A 14,823-nucleotide genomic window follows, 5' to 3' on the forward strand; every position below is an offset into this window, starting at 1 on the left:
AAGTTATCCCTTGAGGTTTCACAGGTGGAGCTCCACGTTTTAGAAAATGTCTCATGTGGCAAATATTCAGACTCTATCTATCTATCTATCTATCTATCATAACAAATGTGCACTTTTTTGTGAATTGGGTCGCCATAGTTGGATGTGGATCCCTCTATGCAAAGTTAGGATTTTTCTAAAACAAACCCAGCAGCTAGCACAGTCCATATCCCTATCCATGCTCAAAATGGGAAGCCCCACCATTTTAATAACACAACTACATAGCATGGGCCAGAAGGTTGGTGTGGTGGTTAGCACTCTTGCCTTTGCAGCAACAAGATCCAGTTTGAGCCCCAGTTGGACCAACTGGGCCCCGACCCTTCTGTTGAGGATTAAGCGGTAGAAAATGGATGGACGACATTTCAGGGCGTTTGAGTTCCCCTCTGTCCCGGCATCATATTGAGAAGGGTTAAGTGAGTACAAGTGCATCTTTTACTGCTGACCTAATCTCGTCTTTGGGAGTGAATAGGCTCAGTGTTCCCTGCCACAGTTGATGAAATCACATCCAACAGGGCTACTAAGATGTGCAAATTGAGGCTCATTTATATGGGCTTATATTACAACGCATTACGATCCCAAAACCATTGGGAGGATAAAAGAACTGGCATCTGCGGCTCAAAGTTAAGAACGCCAGAAAGTCTTTAAAAGCACAAGCTCTGGTTACACGTTAAAGAAGGCAAGGAGCATGTTTTTGTGTGTGCCCATGCACATCATTTATACGGTATAAAAATTCAGATAAACATTTTAATACTATAAAGGTGGGTCCCTTGATTAACACAAAAAGCTGATCAACTATTTCCAGAGTTCTGCTTGGACTTGCAGTGCTGAATTTAGCTGTGCTTAAAGTCCCATTGATCCATCTGCCCAACCAAGCCCACAAATGATATTCGAGAGGGTTTTCGTTTTTCCTGAACCGTTTCCTGGAATGTTGCTCTTGCAAACATGCACAGTAAACACGATTGTGTTCATGATAAAGACTTGGAGCTCATGTTCAAGGGTCAAAAGGGACTCGGAAGTTCCGATATAGCACATATCACAAGGTTCTGCTGTCCCACTGTTCATAAAAGGCTGAGATCATTTACATTCAAAGTGTTAGTTCTAAAAAGGGGCTGCAGATATCTGTCACTTAAGGAAAACTTTTCACTTGGAAAATGTGCTTTTTATTCTTGTACCATCAGCCCATGTGTCCCAGTTGGTGAATTAAGGAAGGAGTTCTTCGACGTTGCACTTTGGTAATAGTGAAAACAGTTTCAGTCCCTCACGTCGTCTGTGAGTCACCTTTTTACTCAGAGCAGAAATTGGTGGAAACGCCTCCCAAAGGATCTGCAAAAACAAAAAGCTGAAATTTACCTTTTAAACCTGGGAGTACTTATATTTTCACAATTTGTGTGATTGTTGGAGTTTGCATGTTCTTCCTCAGTCTTCTCTGGATAGTCCAGTTCACTCCAACAACCCAAACATGCGGAGATTGGGATTAGGTTGATTGGAGACTAATATTTTCTCACACCTTGTATTGGCTCCAGCTCCCCTCATGACCCTCATGAATCGATTTCAAGAGACAATACCAAATATGTCTGCACAGATAAAGCACACAAGGATTCTAAATTTAAGATAGTTCTGTTATTATTTATTCTTATTGTTCTTCCTTTTGAATGTGAAGTAGGTTTTTATAATGTCTAGGCCAGAGCTTGATAGATAAGAACCAAATAATTGCTGTATTTGCCTTCCAAAATAGAGATGACAAATCTAATGTAATTCACACAGAGAACTATTAGGTTTAAAACATCAGATGGTCTGATAAACAGTCTGCTGGAGCTTTCAGATACAAAGTAAATTTATTTCATAGATAATGTCTTTCTGGTGTAATATACATTGCACAGATACTGTATATAGGAAGCCTTCAGTGTCAAACAGAGGAAAAATGCTTTTCAAAAGCCTGGGCATGGTAATGTCTCTAAGGAAATGCATACAAGTATACATCAAAAGCAAAGAGGTTTAATTAAAAAGAGGAAATTGAATTTCAGTTTCTTTGTTGGCTACAGATTTAATCTGTTATAGAATATTTAATTTTTTGGCAATGAGGATCACACGTATTGGTCATTTCAACAAATATAGAAACTCGATACAGTATGTTTGCATCCAAATCTCTCTACTAGTGATTGTTGTCAGTATAGTGTCAAACAGTCAGTTATTTTGTTTTTTTTAAACACTATTTACTGTGGCTGCAGCTCAGGAGAATAAACAGTGTGTTTAGTTGGCTTCTTGATTCCCAGCTGGTACTTTACACATACTGAAGTGTCCTTGAGCAAGACACCAAAACCCAAATTGTTCCTGACAGTCAGACCAGCACCTTATGTGAGGGTATGTAAATAGAAAGCAGTAATGTTTAAAATAATGATGTTCTGCCCCTGAAAACCTTAAGTGTCTTAACTGTCTGATTCTTTTATCCATGCAACATGTATTTATGGAATATTAACAGAAGCTGGGTAATAATACTATATATATATATATATATATATATATATTAAAGTATAACTTACTTTAATATCAATATGACAAAGGTTCAACATATAGCCCATAAATATTTTGAAAAAACACATTGAACTGTTTTCTTCAACTTTCAATGGACAGCAAAACATTTTATCAAGATAATTATCAATATTGACTGACAAACATTTTTTAGGGTGATATCAATTTGGCCATATCTACCAGCACTAAAGGGAAGATAGATTTATCCTTATAATATAGCCCAAGAATTGAATTTGTTTTAAACACACACACACACACACACACACACACACACACACACACACACACACACTTTCAAGTTTAAAGAAATCTAAATCCCATGTAACTGATTTAAAAGGGAAAAGTGTGTGTGTGTGTGTGTGTAATGGGGTTAAGTTCCGTAACGTTAGACTGAAATGTGAGAACAATGACATTTCAAGTGATTGTACTGTCACTCAACACATAATGTGGTCAGTAGAAAAGCTCATTGAAATGACTCCACATGCAGTTCTCTGTGAGCAACACAAAACACAAGCAGATAATGGAAGACAAAACATTGCAATTTTTTTTTTTCATCATTTACTCAGAATCTAAATACTTGATGAATCCCCGGGCAGGGAAATTGGAACAGTCTTTGAATAGTCCAGCTGACTATCGTCGCAGTCAGAGCTACAAAAATGTCATGGTCATGTTGAGATGAAAGGCCAAGGGCATATATGTTCACACATTTTTCTGTCTTTCCTCTCCATCCCTGGCCTCTTCTTTCTGTGCGTAGGCACCATCATGTGTGCACTGTGGTTTGATTAAGAGCTCCCCAGGGTTTGGCAGAAGGAAGAGAATGTGTTTACTACAACACTTTTATGCTATATACAATGTTCAGTTTGTGGTCTTGATTGAGCCCAGTAGGGCTGTTGAGATCGCAGCCTGTGCTCTCTCTAAACCTCTGGGGGTTAATTAACCAGACTAGGTAACTAGCTAGCAGCCTCCAGTAGTATTAGTACACAAACAGAGGTTTTGAATCTCCGTCTGTCTTGTGCTCGTATTAGTTGGTGCAGAAAACGAAAGCTAATAAAACGAGATTGAGCCTCCGTGCATGAAGAATGTGCTATAGCTCCCTGCACTTGTATTAACCTGGAGGGATTTGTTGTCTGACTTTGAGGCAAACACACAGGATTAATTTGAGGAGTCTGCTCTTTGAGAGATTTCTTGCTCTTTTTTTTGGCTGGGTTTGCTTTCTCTGCAGCACAGGTAAAGACAGGTAAGCCACGTTTACTTTGAATACTTTAATTGTCAATAGACATACGATATTAATATCAGTAAATTGTCTTTTTTTTTTGTATTACAAATCAAGTGAAAAGGGGGTAAATCTCATATCTGCAGTAATTGCTGTGTAATCCCATTAAGCATCATTTATTTTTCTTGTAAACATGATGTCTGCAAAAAGAATCTGCAGCTTCATTTAGATGCTTGTTCCTGTATTTTATTTCATCTAAATTGGGATATTTAGTTTCTGCTGTGCCTATAGAGACACCCCACACAGATGGGAGAAAATCTGCATTCTTAAAATCAGTGCCAGTGTCGCCAAACTTTGCAGAGCCGTATGATGCCAGATGCCTTTTGTGGTAAATCAGAACAGCTTGCACATTTCTGAGTTGCCTCGCTGAGCTGCGTCTATCAGACAACAGAACTTTTGTGTATAACTACACAGCCTATTATCCTCTTACTCATGTGCTCTTGTGGAGCACATGAGTAAGAGGATGCTGCAGCACACCGGCACACTGAGAGGCGAACATGTCGTTTCTACATAAATAACCAATTATAACACAAACACAAAGCTTTTAACCTGCAATCCAAACCAACTTTTTGTCAGAATGGGACTATTTCACTTGTATGAAAAGGAAAAAAAAAAGAAAAAAAAAAAGAAGAATGCTCTCATGTTGAGATTCAGGTAGGCGCTGCGTGTCTTTGGGAATAAATATAACGTCACAGAAAAACACAGTTCTTTGCAGAGGCTCCTTACTTGTGCTTGTGCCAGAGATGTACTTCAGGCTTAATCTTCCTCTCCTAAAATGGAGTGGAAATTTGAGCCATTATTGTCTTCAGCAGTGAGGTGTATGTGTAATGAGCACACTATGCTAGTCTGAGAGCTTTCACCAAAGTGCTGAGGCTTAAGGAAAAGAGGAGCATGATTCATCTTGTTTGTAAGGCAGGTCTTTATTAGGAGCAGAGTAAGAAGAGGGCCTTGGTTGCAGCTCTTCCACCCCAAGCCTCTGTAATTGCTTTTGGCTGCACCTTGTGAATTTGATGAGTCAAGTCAAGACTTTTGTTTGAGTGACTGAACAAAAAGAGGGGGAAGTGAATTACCAGAGCACCTTACATGTGTGGGAACACAAAATTAGATTGGTTTGAGCAAGCTCCAAGTTTTGTAAACTGCATTCATACAGGGAAAAAAAAACTGCCCGAGCAGGCAGTAAAGTACATTGTGCATGTGAGGCCACAGTGAATACATGCATATTGTCCAGGCTTATGTCACATGCAATTTTAATGAGGTAAGGACCATCTTCATATACTCTGGTAACCTGATATTCCAACGTTGGTCAAAGCTTATTGACGTGATTTTGCTTGTAACACTGTAAGAATTAAGATGTCATTTAAACTCAATATTCAGAGCAGTGTGTAAAGACGATAGTTTTGATGACGCCATAACCATCTTCGGCCGGGAAATTCCTGAAATGAATGCAAATTCATGAATGAGTCATTTAGAAAATTGTGTTTGAACAAAATAAATCACTGTTATTCTGAGGCCACATGTTGATGCTCTCTCACAACAGCAGACACGACTCAACGGTCCTTCTGATGAGTCATTAACATATCTCCAACACACCCCCTGCACAGAATGTACCACATCAAAGCAAATTACACTCACCACCGAACTGTAAAATTCCTTTATGTTTCGCCGTGGTTGCATCCGTAGATGGTTGTCCTATCTCTCACTGCTGACTCTGATCACACAGGCTTCATGACTGTGCCTCGTTGTGCTGTTTTTTTTACTCCGTCGTCTTTAATTACATCTCATTTCCATAATGCCCCCTCCCTTGCTTCCTCCTCTTCTATTTCACTCTCTCTCTAAAAAAACAAAAACAAAAAAACAGCAAACAAACTCTTCCACTTAAAGCATACAGTACTACTAACTTGAAAAACTAGCCCCCTGTACGCGGAGACACATGCAGCTCTGCTCTCTTATTAAAAGGGTTCTGTATCTGTCGAGAGAAGATAGGTTTGAAGTGTTTTCACAGGGCCCTTTGGATACTGCGCTCCCTATAATGGGGCCCATGGGTTCTGTCATACATGATATATATCAAATTAATTGTCACATTGAAAAAAAAATGGTGACCAGTGTCCGAGACAAACCCACACATCATTGTCATGTTTTTTTGAAAGGAAGTTACCCATTTCTTCCTACAGGGAAAGATAAAATATCCTGCCACTTGACCAATCAGGTCTCTTTTGTAAAAAAAAAAGTTCTGTTTTCTTCCCTCTTCTATCAAACCGCCTTCACAGTAGAACTGATTTCAAGTACAAGCAGGTATTTCAAATTTCCTCTCAAAGATGACAATTTTCTTGGCAGAAACATTAAATCCCAGTCATTTGATACAGTGTGCTTGTGATTAATGCAACAGGTTACATTTTGTGACAATGGTGTTATCACAGAAAGATGGAAAACTCATCATGCCCATTAACAACGCATTCCATTATCAATTCATTTCCCCGAGAAGGAAAAGAACAACCTCAATAGTAAGCTATACTTCAAAGGAACAGTGGGTACAATTTGTTGGTGGAGTTGCATGTTGTAGCAAACTATCCTTCACCTCACCCTCCCCTTCCAAGTGTGCTGGAGAAACTATGTAGCCTTCATTTAGTATTAAAACTCAACATACGTGTTTTGTTCATTTTGGATATTGTAAAAACCAATATGGTAGCCGTCGTAGAACCGATTCAACTCCTGATAAAAATATAAAAGGCTCATTTTGAGGTAACAACAATCAGGTGATTGTACAGGTTATTTTTTAAATGTACAGTATATTATTTCATCATTAGTTTCTGCCTAAATAAAATATGTCAAGGTAAGATGCAAATGTCAAGGTAACAAAGTCTTAATAAGGTCAGATGATATGCTTTTTTGCTCTTTAGAGGGACGCTAATAACATGTGTACAGGGATATTCAGTTGAATAAATGATAAAAACCTATTCAGACCATTTGGACTATAATTAGGCCACAGTAGTGCCCTCCAGTCTAGAGTCACCACATATCCTTTCCCCGCCGCCAGATTGGAAGAAATAACCTTTTTCCCTTGAACTTTTCTCTCACTATGACACAGTGTCCTCAGAAGGAATCCTAACGGGCACCTTCACACAAGTGGAGCATTGTCAAGCTGTTTTTGGCTGCAGTTCTTGTGGCTTCTCTCACAGAGACATTAATGGAAATGGTCGGATGGGGGGGACAGTAATAAACCCAACTACCATTCAGGACAAATTACGTGTCGCTAGAAGTGGCCCACATAAAATTGCTGTTCTGGTTAAAGAAGAGGCACAAACTATAGTGTATGTATGGAATGAAATCCCAATATGACAATAATGTGGGAGAGAATGGTTGTTTGTCTCTGTATGTTGGCCCTGTGATGGACTGTGTCAGCTGGGATTGGCTCCAGTGGCCCCAAAAACCTTAAGTGGAGGATAAACTGGTAGAGAATGAATGAACAAATGACACTATCAACATTATATGAGCCTCAAATTGTTTTACCCACAGCAACTCAACCTTTTGTTTTGGCGTCCAGTAATTTACAAGTCATTTTTTTTAAGTGATAATTACAATAATGCTGCCTAAATAGACTACTGTCCGATAACTTGTGTCCTTCAGTTTTGGTACTGCATATTCTAAAACACAGATTAAACCTGGGAGAGTTTTTGTTGAGCAATGATTCCGTCATAACCTTTCAGCGTGATGTAAATCATGCAGAGAACAAGACATCTGTCTCCATCTCCGTTTCTAGTGGTGAGGAAATCTGAAAACAGTCATAAGGGAGAGCTCCTGTTGGCCCTGTACAACATGTCCTGTCCTGTGTTGTGTCTGATACTACTCTCATTATCAGGCCCGTTATCTGCCTCAAATGATTTACCACTGTGACAGGATTTGGAAATATTTTCTGCAGCATTTCAAGAAAGAAAGAAATACGGCTGATACACTAAATGAGCGAGAACATGTCTTCTCTGCAAGAAGAGCGTCTCGCAGTACTTGGCCCTAAAATTACAGAGTCAATTCATCTCTGTTTGCCCAGAGACGCATTCCTGAGCTGTTTGGAGAGCTGCTAGATCTCTTCATAGGTCAGTATTTGAAGTAGCTGGTAAAGCAAACTCTTGGCATGGAGTAAGAAATATCAAAATATCAACAGTAAAGCAGGCCACGTCTCTATTACTTCAGATTGTTTTTGAGCCCTTTATGCTATGTGAATAAACAAGGTGTAAATCAGTGTGACACTGATATATTCACCAGACTTTTGCAGAAGTGCCATGCTATATACTAAGCGTTGGCCAGGCGGAGGCTCAAAAAGGTGTGGTTGCCTTGTATAACAGCTGAAATGGAGGATAAGCTAGATCCATATCCCGCCACTCTAGCAGTTCACATATAGCGTCTTTGAATGTCTAGAAAAGCGCTATATAAATATGATGTATTCTTATTCTTATTGTTATTATTATATACGTCCCGTTGTCTTGTGGATCGAGGTGTTTTTCAAACCTTACTTTGCCAGAAAAATTGTGGAAAATGATCATAAATAGCAGTGGTTTGAAGAATTCAGTGCGGACACTAGTGTGAGAGAGAGAGTGTCTGAGTAATATCACAGTGTCGCAAGACGAGTGTAATAACATTTTTGAGGGGCAGTCCAGAGAGAACCAAATTAATCCAAAGATGAAAAAACACTATTAGTTGTTCCCCACTCAGACTTTTTTTTAAATGATTACACACTTCCCAATCATTTACCTGGAAGCAGCAGAAAGTCAATACATAGACAGTGTCAGTCTTCAGGATGCTGAAATTGGTAAAGTGCCAAGAGAAATGGCCATGTTAATGATTTTCTTTGAGAGAAGGTCTTCCTGCAGTGGATTGTTTGAAGCCTTATCTCCAGCAAACAGGCCCTTAATGTAACCTCCCCCATCGCAGGTGACAACAAACTTTTAATGTGATGGGGAAGTGTTTATGAGAAACCAAAGGACCTCATTTACTGTATAAATACAGGATTGTGGAGAGGCTGTGTCTCCAAACTTGTTTACTTGACAAACTTAAAAAACTCTCATTCTCTATGGATTGTTACAACTCCTCTAATATAGATTTTTCCACAGTAAACTAACAGAGTGGATTGTCTCAACCATATTTTGACATTTCTGTTCAGTAATGGCTTGTCGACATATCCAGTAAATCACCACTCATAGAATGATCTAATTTGAACTTGAGTGAAAAGTTTGTGAGGTCACGGAAGTTAAAATGCGTTGATATTCTTCCAATGTTTGAATGTTGTTTCAGAAAAGGGGGATTGTTGCTGCAAAGTGAGTTAGGAAGTTTGTATTGCCTTGTGTTGATTTATATATATTTATAATACGTCTTCCTGTTCAATTATCGCCGAAGCTCGTCTGAACAATCAAGGTGACATCCTACCAGAATCTACTGAACACATGATCACCAAAGAGCTGCCCTTCTTATGATACTGCCTCAAGTACCTTGGGACGTGGTCTGGTTCTATTTTAATATGCATAGCTTTTATCTTTAATAATGCAATTTGTCTTGAAAGCCAGTGAAAAGCAGTTCAATTTTCTAATGCTGGTACATGTTCTATTGGCCTGTTTTATACAAGCTCCTAGCAGATCCTCACGTTATAATGACCAAACAAAACACTAGGGCTGTGTTACTGAAGGCTTACTTTCTCTTACCTGTACGGGGCACAATGACTGGATTTGCATGTTATCGACAATTAGACTGATTGGCCCTAAAAAGAGGACAATAAAAAAAAAAAGATGGGGTAAAAGCCTGCTGCATGCTATTCCTGCAAACATACTTGCGGCCACTACCATGGTTGCCACGGTAACCAACGGACAGATCAAATTACGATGAGAGTAATGGCAAGGTCCTCAAAAATGCACCAGTCCATTGCTCAGACCCTAAAAAAAAAAAAAAATCTCTTATCAACTTTCAAGCTTTGTTTACTATTGTGGTTCCATTCACTCTAGTAATTCAGTCTGCAATTGAATATTCTGTTCTCTTCTGGTTGACCTTGCATTAGATGACAAACTATTGATTCTCTCTCACTATGTCTTGTTCATGTCACATGCATGTTTCAGGATTTTGACGAAAACAGCAAAGAAGGCATTGGTTGGGCAAACTGCTGGCTTATTTAATATTTAAAATATTGTGCACATTTGAGGTACAGTATTTTGAGAAAAAATATTCCAGTCCCTGCAGCTACCTATAGAACATATTGCAAACCCTCGACTAGAATATTACACACCAACCCTCTCCGAGTACTTAAACAATTTCCCCAGAGATACTGTTTGCTACAATGCTGCTGTAGTTGGTCCCTCGATGCATCCGACTGATTATTCACTGCTCCTCCTTTTCTAAGAGTTTAAGGAAACGTGGAACGCAATAAAGTGAATTAAAGCAGACTGACGGGAGGCCGTTTTTGCTCTGTTTAATATAGTGTAGCTTTACATCCGCTGTGTTATTTTCAAGAAATGAAAACACTCACATATTTCATAGAAATAGCTCAAGCAGAATTTGACGACCACTGCATTGTGATAATCAGTGACAACACAACCTTTGTTACTTGAACAGCAGATACATATTTTTATTTCTCTACACATTTATTGCCGCGTTTTTACTCGTGAAACATGTGAAAATTCATTTTGGCTGCCATAACAAGAAAAGAAAAAAAAAGTGATCCCACAGGGATGAGTGTGGTTCAGTGATAAGCAACAAGGCAGTTCCCTTGCCTCAGTCACCTAAAACCCAGGGGAGCCAATGAAGCAGGGAATGTGTTTCAGTTTGCCATAACAATGGCAGCCACCTTAGGAAAATCATGTGTATAAAATTTGAGTTTAGATACTTTGAAACTGAGGTAACTTATAGTTGAGCGGGGTTTTTCCTTTCTCCTTTTAGAACCTTTCCACGTTGAATATTTCAAAAGTAGCTTGAACTGCGTCTAGGCATCTTATTCCCGTGTTTGTACTGGAGGCAGTCTGCAATAAGGGGACTGCAATTTAATTAAACTTGAACATGTTTGTTTTTGATTAGATTCCAGCTACATTGTTGTGTACTGTTGTCAAAAGTCAACATTGTTTAAAACAGTGACATTACCCGAACGGCCACCGGCAATGCAACTATCCCGCTCATGTGCTTGTGGCTGTTGCCTTTGACAGGTCATTAAATAAAAGAATTAGAATTTAATAAAATGTTCTTTTATTCCAACCACTTAGTTTTTTCAAAATGTACAGGGATTATTCCTCTCTTGAAAATGTGCAATTATTGTGTAAAGAATCATTTATTTGATGTTGAAGTAACAACGGTTGTATTGTCAGTGGTATTGAAAGCAAAATATTGTTAACTTGTGCTTTTGTACAACCTTATACGTTCTCTTTACAAAGATATTATTACATGACATATATTGATTATAAATCGTGATGGAAAATGTGTAATCATCGTACTCTTTTGAATGTAGCCTGACGTAGTATCTTGTAAATACTGCTATTGTCCTGAAAGGAACAGTCAATATGTTGCACTATAGGACAAATGACCGTCTTAGGTTACTTAAGTAGCTGCTGCTGAGGAGAAGACCAGGAAAGGAGGGATGAGTGGGGGTTGGTCAACAACATAAAGCGCCGTAAATGCAGTATTGACTGAGACATTCAACACAACAATCAGCAGGATTGTCATTCTGAACATTATCTTTTGCCACCTGCAGTAACTTTTATTTTTATTTCATTGCCCCCCCCCACAAGTGAATCATGTGACTTGATCGATACCCAATAAGGTTTTATGATCCGAACAGTAATCCCAAAGGAGAACCGTACTGGAAGGCTGATAACAGAAAGCTATAAAAACAGTCAAATCACTCAAACGCCAGCTTTGATTTGTCCCTCGAGAATTCATTAACCTTATGTCTTCGGCCACAAATGCAGGCGGATTAGCCTCCACTGGACAGTGATCATACTGTGAAGCCTGGAGGCGATGCTGCCTGTGTTTATGTATATGCTTTGTTTGTTTTTTTTTACTTGGATCAGCACCAATGTATAATTTATATGGTTATGCCCCTGCTGCTCAGGTTTTATTGATAGCTGTGGTATGCAATGGGGTGTAACATGCAGCAATAACATCAGCATGAATAACATCATGATAGCTCATTGTACACCTACCATAATGCATTTGCAATCATCGTCCATCATCTCAAACTTAAGGCATTAAAAGGAGGAGAGACAGAAACACAAACAAAACAGTGATATAAACGGACGTCTTAGACATTTGCTTTTATTATCTCGGTTGATAAGATTGCGTGTGATGTATCTTTACTCATCTTCCTTAAGGCGTTTAATGATTGCCATAAGTGATAGTCATACTCTAATACCATGAGCTCAGAACAGCTTTAGGGCAGTTGAGTGGAATCATCTTTGTGACTGTCGTTTTCAATTGCCTATTCAAGTGTAGAAGTGTAATAATATTAATAATTGCATAGATTTAAGATATTCAAATTACTGTTGTGCATGACAAAAGGAAAATAGTCCTACTTGTGTCTTGTGGAGAGATTATGGTTTGGGTGATAATCCTGTCGGAACACATGATCATCTCCAGATGTTAAATTTAGAGGTAATTTCAGTTCTATTCAAAACAGCCTCAGCAGACTTGAACATTTAACACACAGTACAACACAATAATGAAACCTCTTATCCTCAGCTCCTCATTTTGTTCAGGAAAAGCAACAGACAAAGGATTGTTCCTCCAGGATGCACACATGCTGTATATACTTGACAGAAGGAAAACACAATAATACAAATCACAGGGAATATTGATTGGAAGTAAACAAATGTATTGAAACACCAATAGTATAACACGTTGGTCAATATGCCTTTCAATTTCCCCGGACCTCTTGAAATACCATTTCAGCACATCATAAGAATATTTCATTTTTATCAAACAACTGAGAAGGAACATCATCCAAGCCACTATCTCAGGCTGATATTAAGGATTGCATAAGGCCACACTGTCTTCTCTTTTGTGCCACAACTGCACAATTGAAAGGAGCATAATGGCATTGAGCCGCAAGGTCAGAGGTCAGATCTCTTGATTAAGTGAGGGTAGAAAAAAAAACCAAGAAGGAGGGAGAGTGTGGAAGACAGAGCGACACGGAGGAAGAAGCATCATATGGGCAGAAAATAGTAGCATATGAGGATGAGCTTCAAAGGAGGAAGTTGTGAATCCATGTTGGCTTAGACAAAGGAATGGAGAGATGGCTTGGAGATATTTATTTTTCTGCCAAGTATATGGAAAAACAGTTGGGACATCATGGAGACACATGGGTATGTCACCGTTGCATTTTCCTTTTAGCAAATGTCGTGAATAATATATGTTCCTTTTGAGAAAACTATTTAAAATTTACAAACTGTCTGTCTATTGATGTGGGCACAGAAAACACTGAAGACAGTGTGCGCAGGTTGCAGAATTGTGCTTGATGCACATTATGTCAACAGTGGTTGCTTTAAGCATTAAAAAAAAATGCTACAACATAAACAAACAAGGAGTCATTATGACCATGTTGCCATTGCCTCATTACAGTACTGAAAAGCATCATTTCAGCACAGTATTTGGTCTAAGCTGATGCACAGCAGTGGGAAGTGTGGCGCTTTCATTAAGCCGTTTTAATACTGTTTGTTGTTTTCAAAATTTTTGCTGCGGGCATTTATGGAGTCAGCAGAACATTTCTTTCCTTCATTGTAACACGTCTTCCTTTTGTTTTTGTTACTGTTGGACAATGAAAATTAGGAAAGTGTTATTGGCCAGTCTGAGGTGTGTGGGTGGTTTTAACCATCCCTGGTTAAGTGACGGTACCAATGAAACAACCCGTGACTCACACCTGATGTCGGCTGCCCAGACTCAGAGGGGTTGGGGTGGTGCACAGAGTTGGAAGCAAATCCTCCAGGGCTCTCACGAGCCCGCACAATGTGTTAACAGCTGCTGAAGATGCATTTTAATCAGTCCACACAGTTTCTCAAAAGGCACGGCAAGAAATTCACTTGAGAATCTGCTTACCCTTTCAAAAAGGAATGAATAGACACACAGTCAGGGTCAGTAAAAACACAAGCGATCAATAAGAAAAGATTCAGCAAGTTTAGGATGAAGTCATTAAAAGGAACGAGAAGATTTTCTTCATTTCCTGTCTGACTTATCCTACATCTATGTCACTGGCAGCAGTCAATCATGATTTAGGGAGCGCCTCTTTAAAACACCTGCTGCTCCCAGGTGTACGTTTCTGTTGGCACAGACTGCTGCCAGTTGTACCCATGAGTAAAACCCTGCATCCCTCACAGCTCCAGGGCTGCAGATGTGGTCTAATCTGTGTGGGGTGGGGCATGAGGTGGTAAATCCCTCTTGTCATCACTGATAGTATAGCTTTTGTTTTATTTGAAATTAAAAATGTCAAACCGGAATCATTCATTATGGTATTTGTAAAATGTAGCCTCATATATTCATAGTGTAGATCGGTCACAATCACAATATGGTCTCTGATTCAGCGCCTGATATCCAATTCACTATAGCCAGTAGCTTAGTGGTTCACTGTTATAGATTACATACTGTATCTATTGCTAGTTACTTAATGAGTGTGTGTGGAAGTGGAATACGAATGTTCTGGGTATAAAGATATAGTAGCAATCTTTCCACCATTGGACCATATCTATATTCAAATCAGAAATTTTAGCTGCAAAATATCCTTCGGGCAATTTTCTCCTATTTAAACCATTTGCCCTTGTTAACGTCCTGAATGTCCTGAAAGAACACAGACTTCTCTCTGGAGATCACCGTGACCTGCTTAAGTGTTGCTATAAACACAATAACACACTTCAGGAGCAATATAAAGGTACATTAATGTTTATACTGAATGAGCCTAATAGGAGTGGGGAATAGGTGTCATTTTAAGTCTAAAATATACCCTGCAATAAAAAGCAATATGTAGCGCACTG

The 14,823-nt window shown here is 39.0% G+C and overlaps 1 protein-coding gene across 5 annotated transcripts in view; it reads left to right on the forward strand.

Annotated features, from left to right (window-relative positions):
• Window positions 1–14,823, forward strand: part of lingo2 (leucine rich repeat and Ig domain containing 2) — a 164,721-nt gene that overhangs the window by 139,530 nt on the left and 10,368 nt on the right. Inside the window, exon 1 of one of the 5 annotated variants that reach the window (XM_044040793.1) lies at window positions 3,385–3,805. The exons of 3 other annotated variants lie outside the window; for them this stretch is intronic. Coding sequence is in view for 1 of the 2 variants with exons in the window: in XM_044040789.1 (XP_043896724.1) it covers window positions 13,087–13,164 (78 nt within the window). In the remaining variant the exon portion in view is untranslated. Of the gene's footprint in view, window positions 1–3,384; window positions 3,806–12,980; window positions 13,165–14,823 lie in introns of those variants that run through there. One more of the 5 variants, XM_044040789.1, reaches the window with a different exon arrangement.

This window comes from Solea senegalensis, linkage group LG12 (assembly GCF_019176455.1).
Source record: "Solea senegalensis isolate Sse05_10M linkage group LG12, IFAPA_SoseM_1, whole genome shotgun sequence".
NCBI lineage: Eukaryota > Metazoa > Chordata > Actinopteri > Pleuronectiformes > Soleidae > Solea > Solea senegalensis.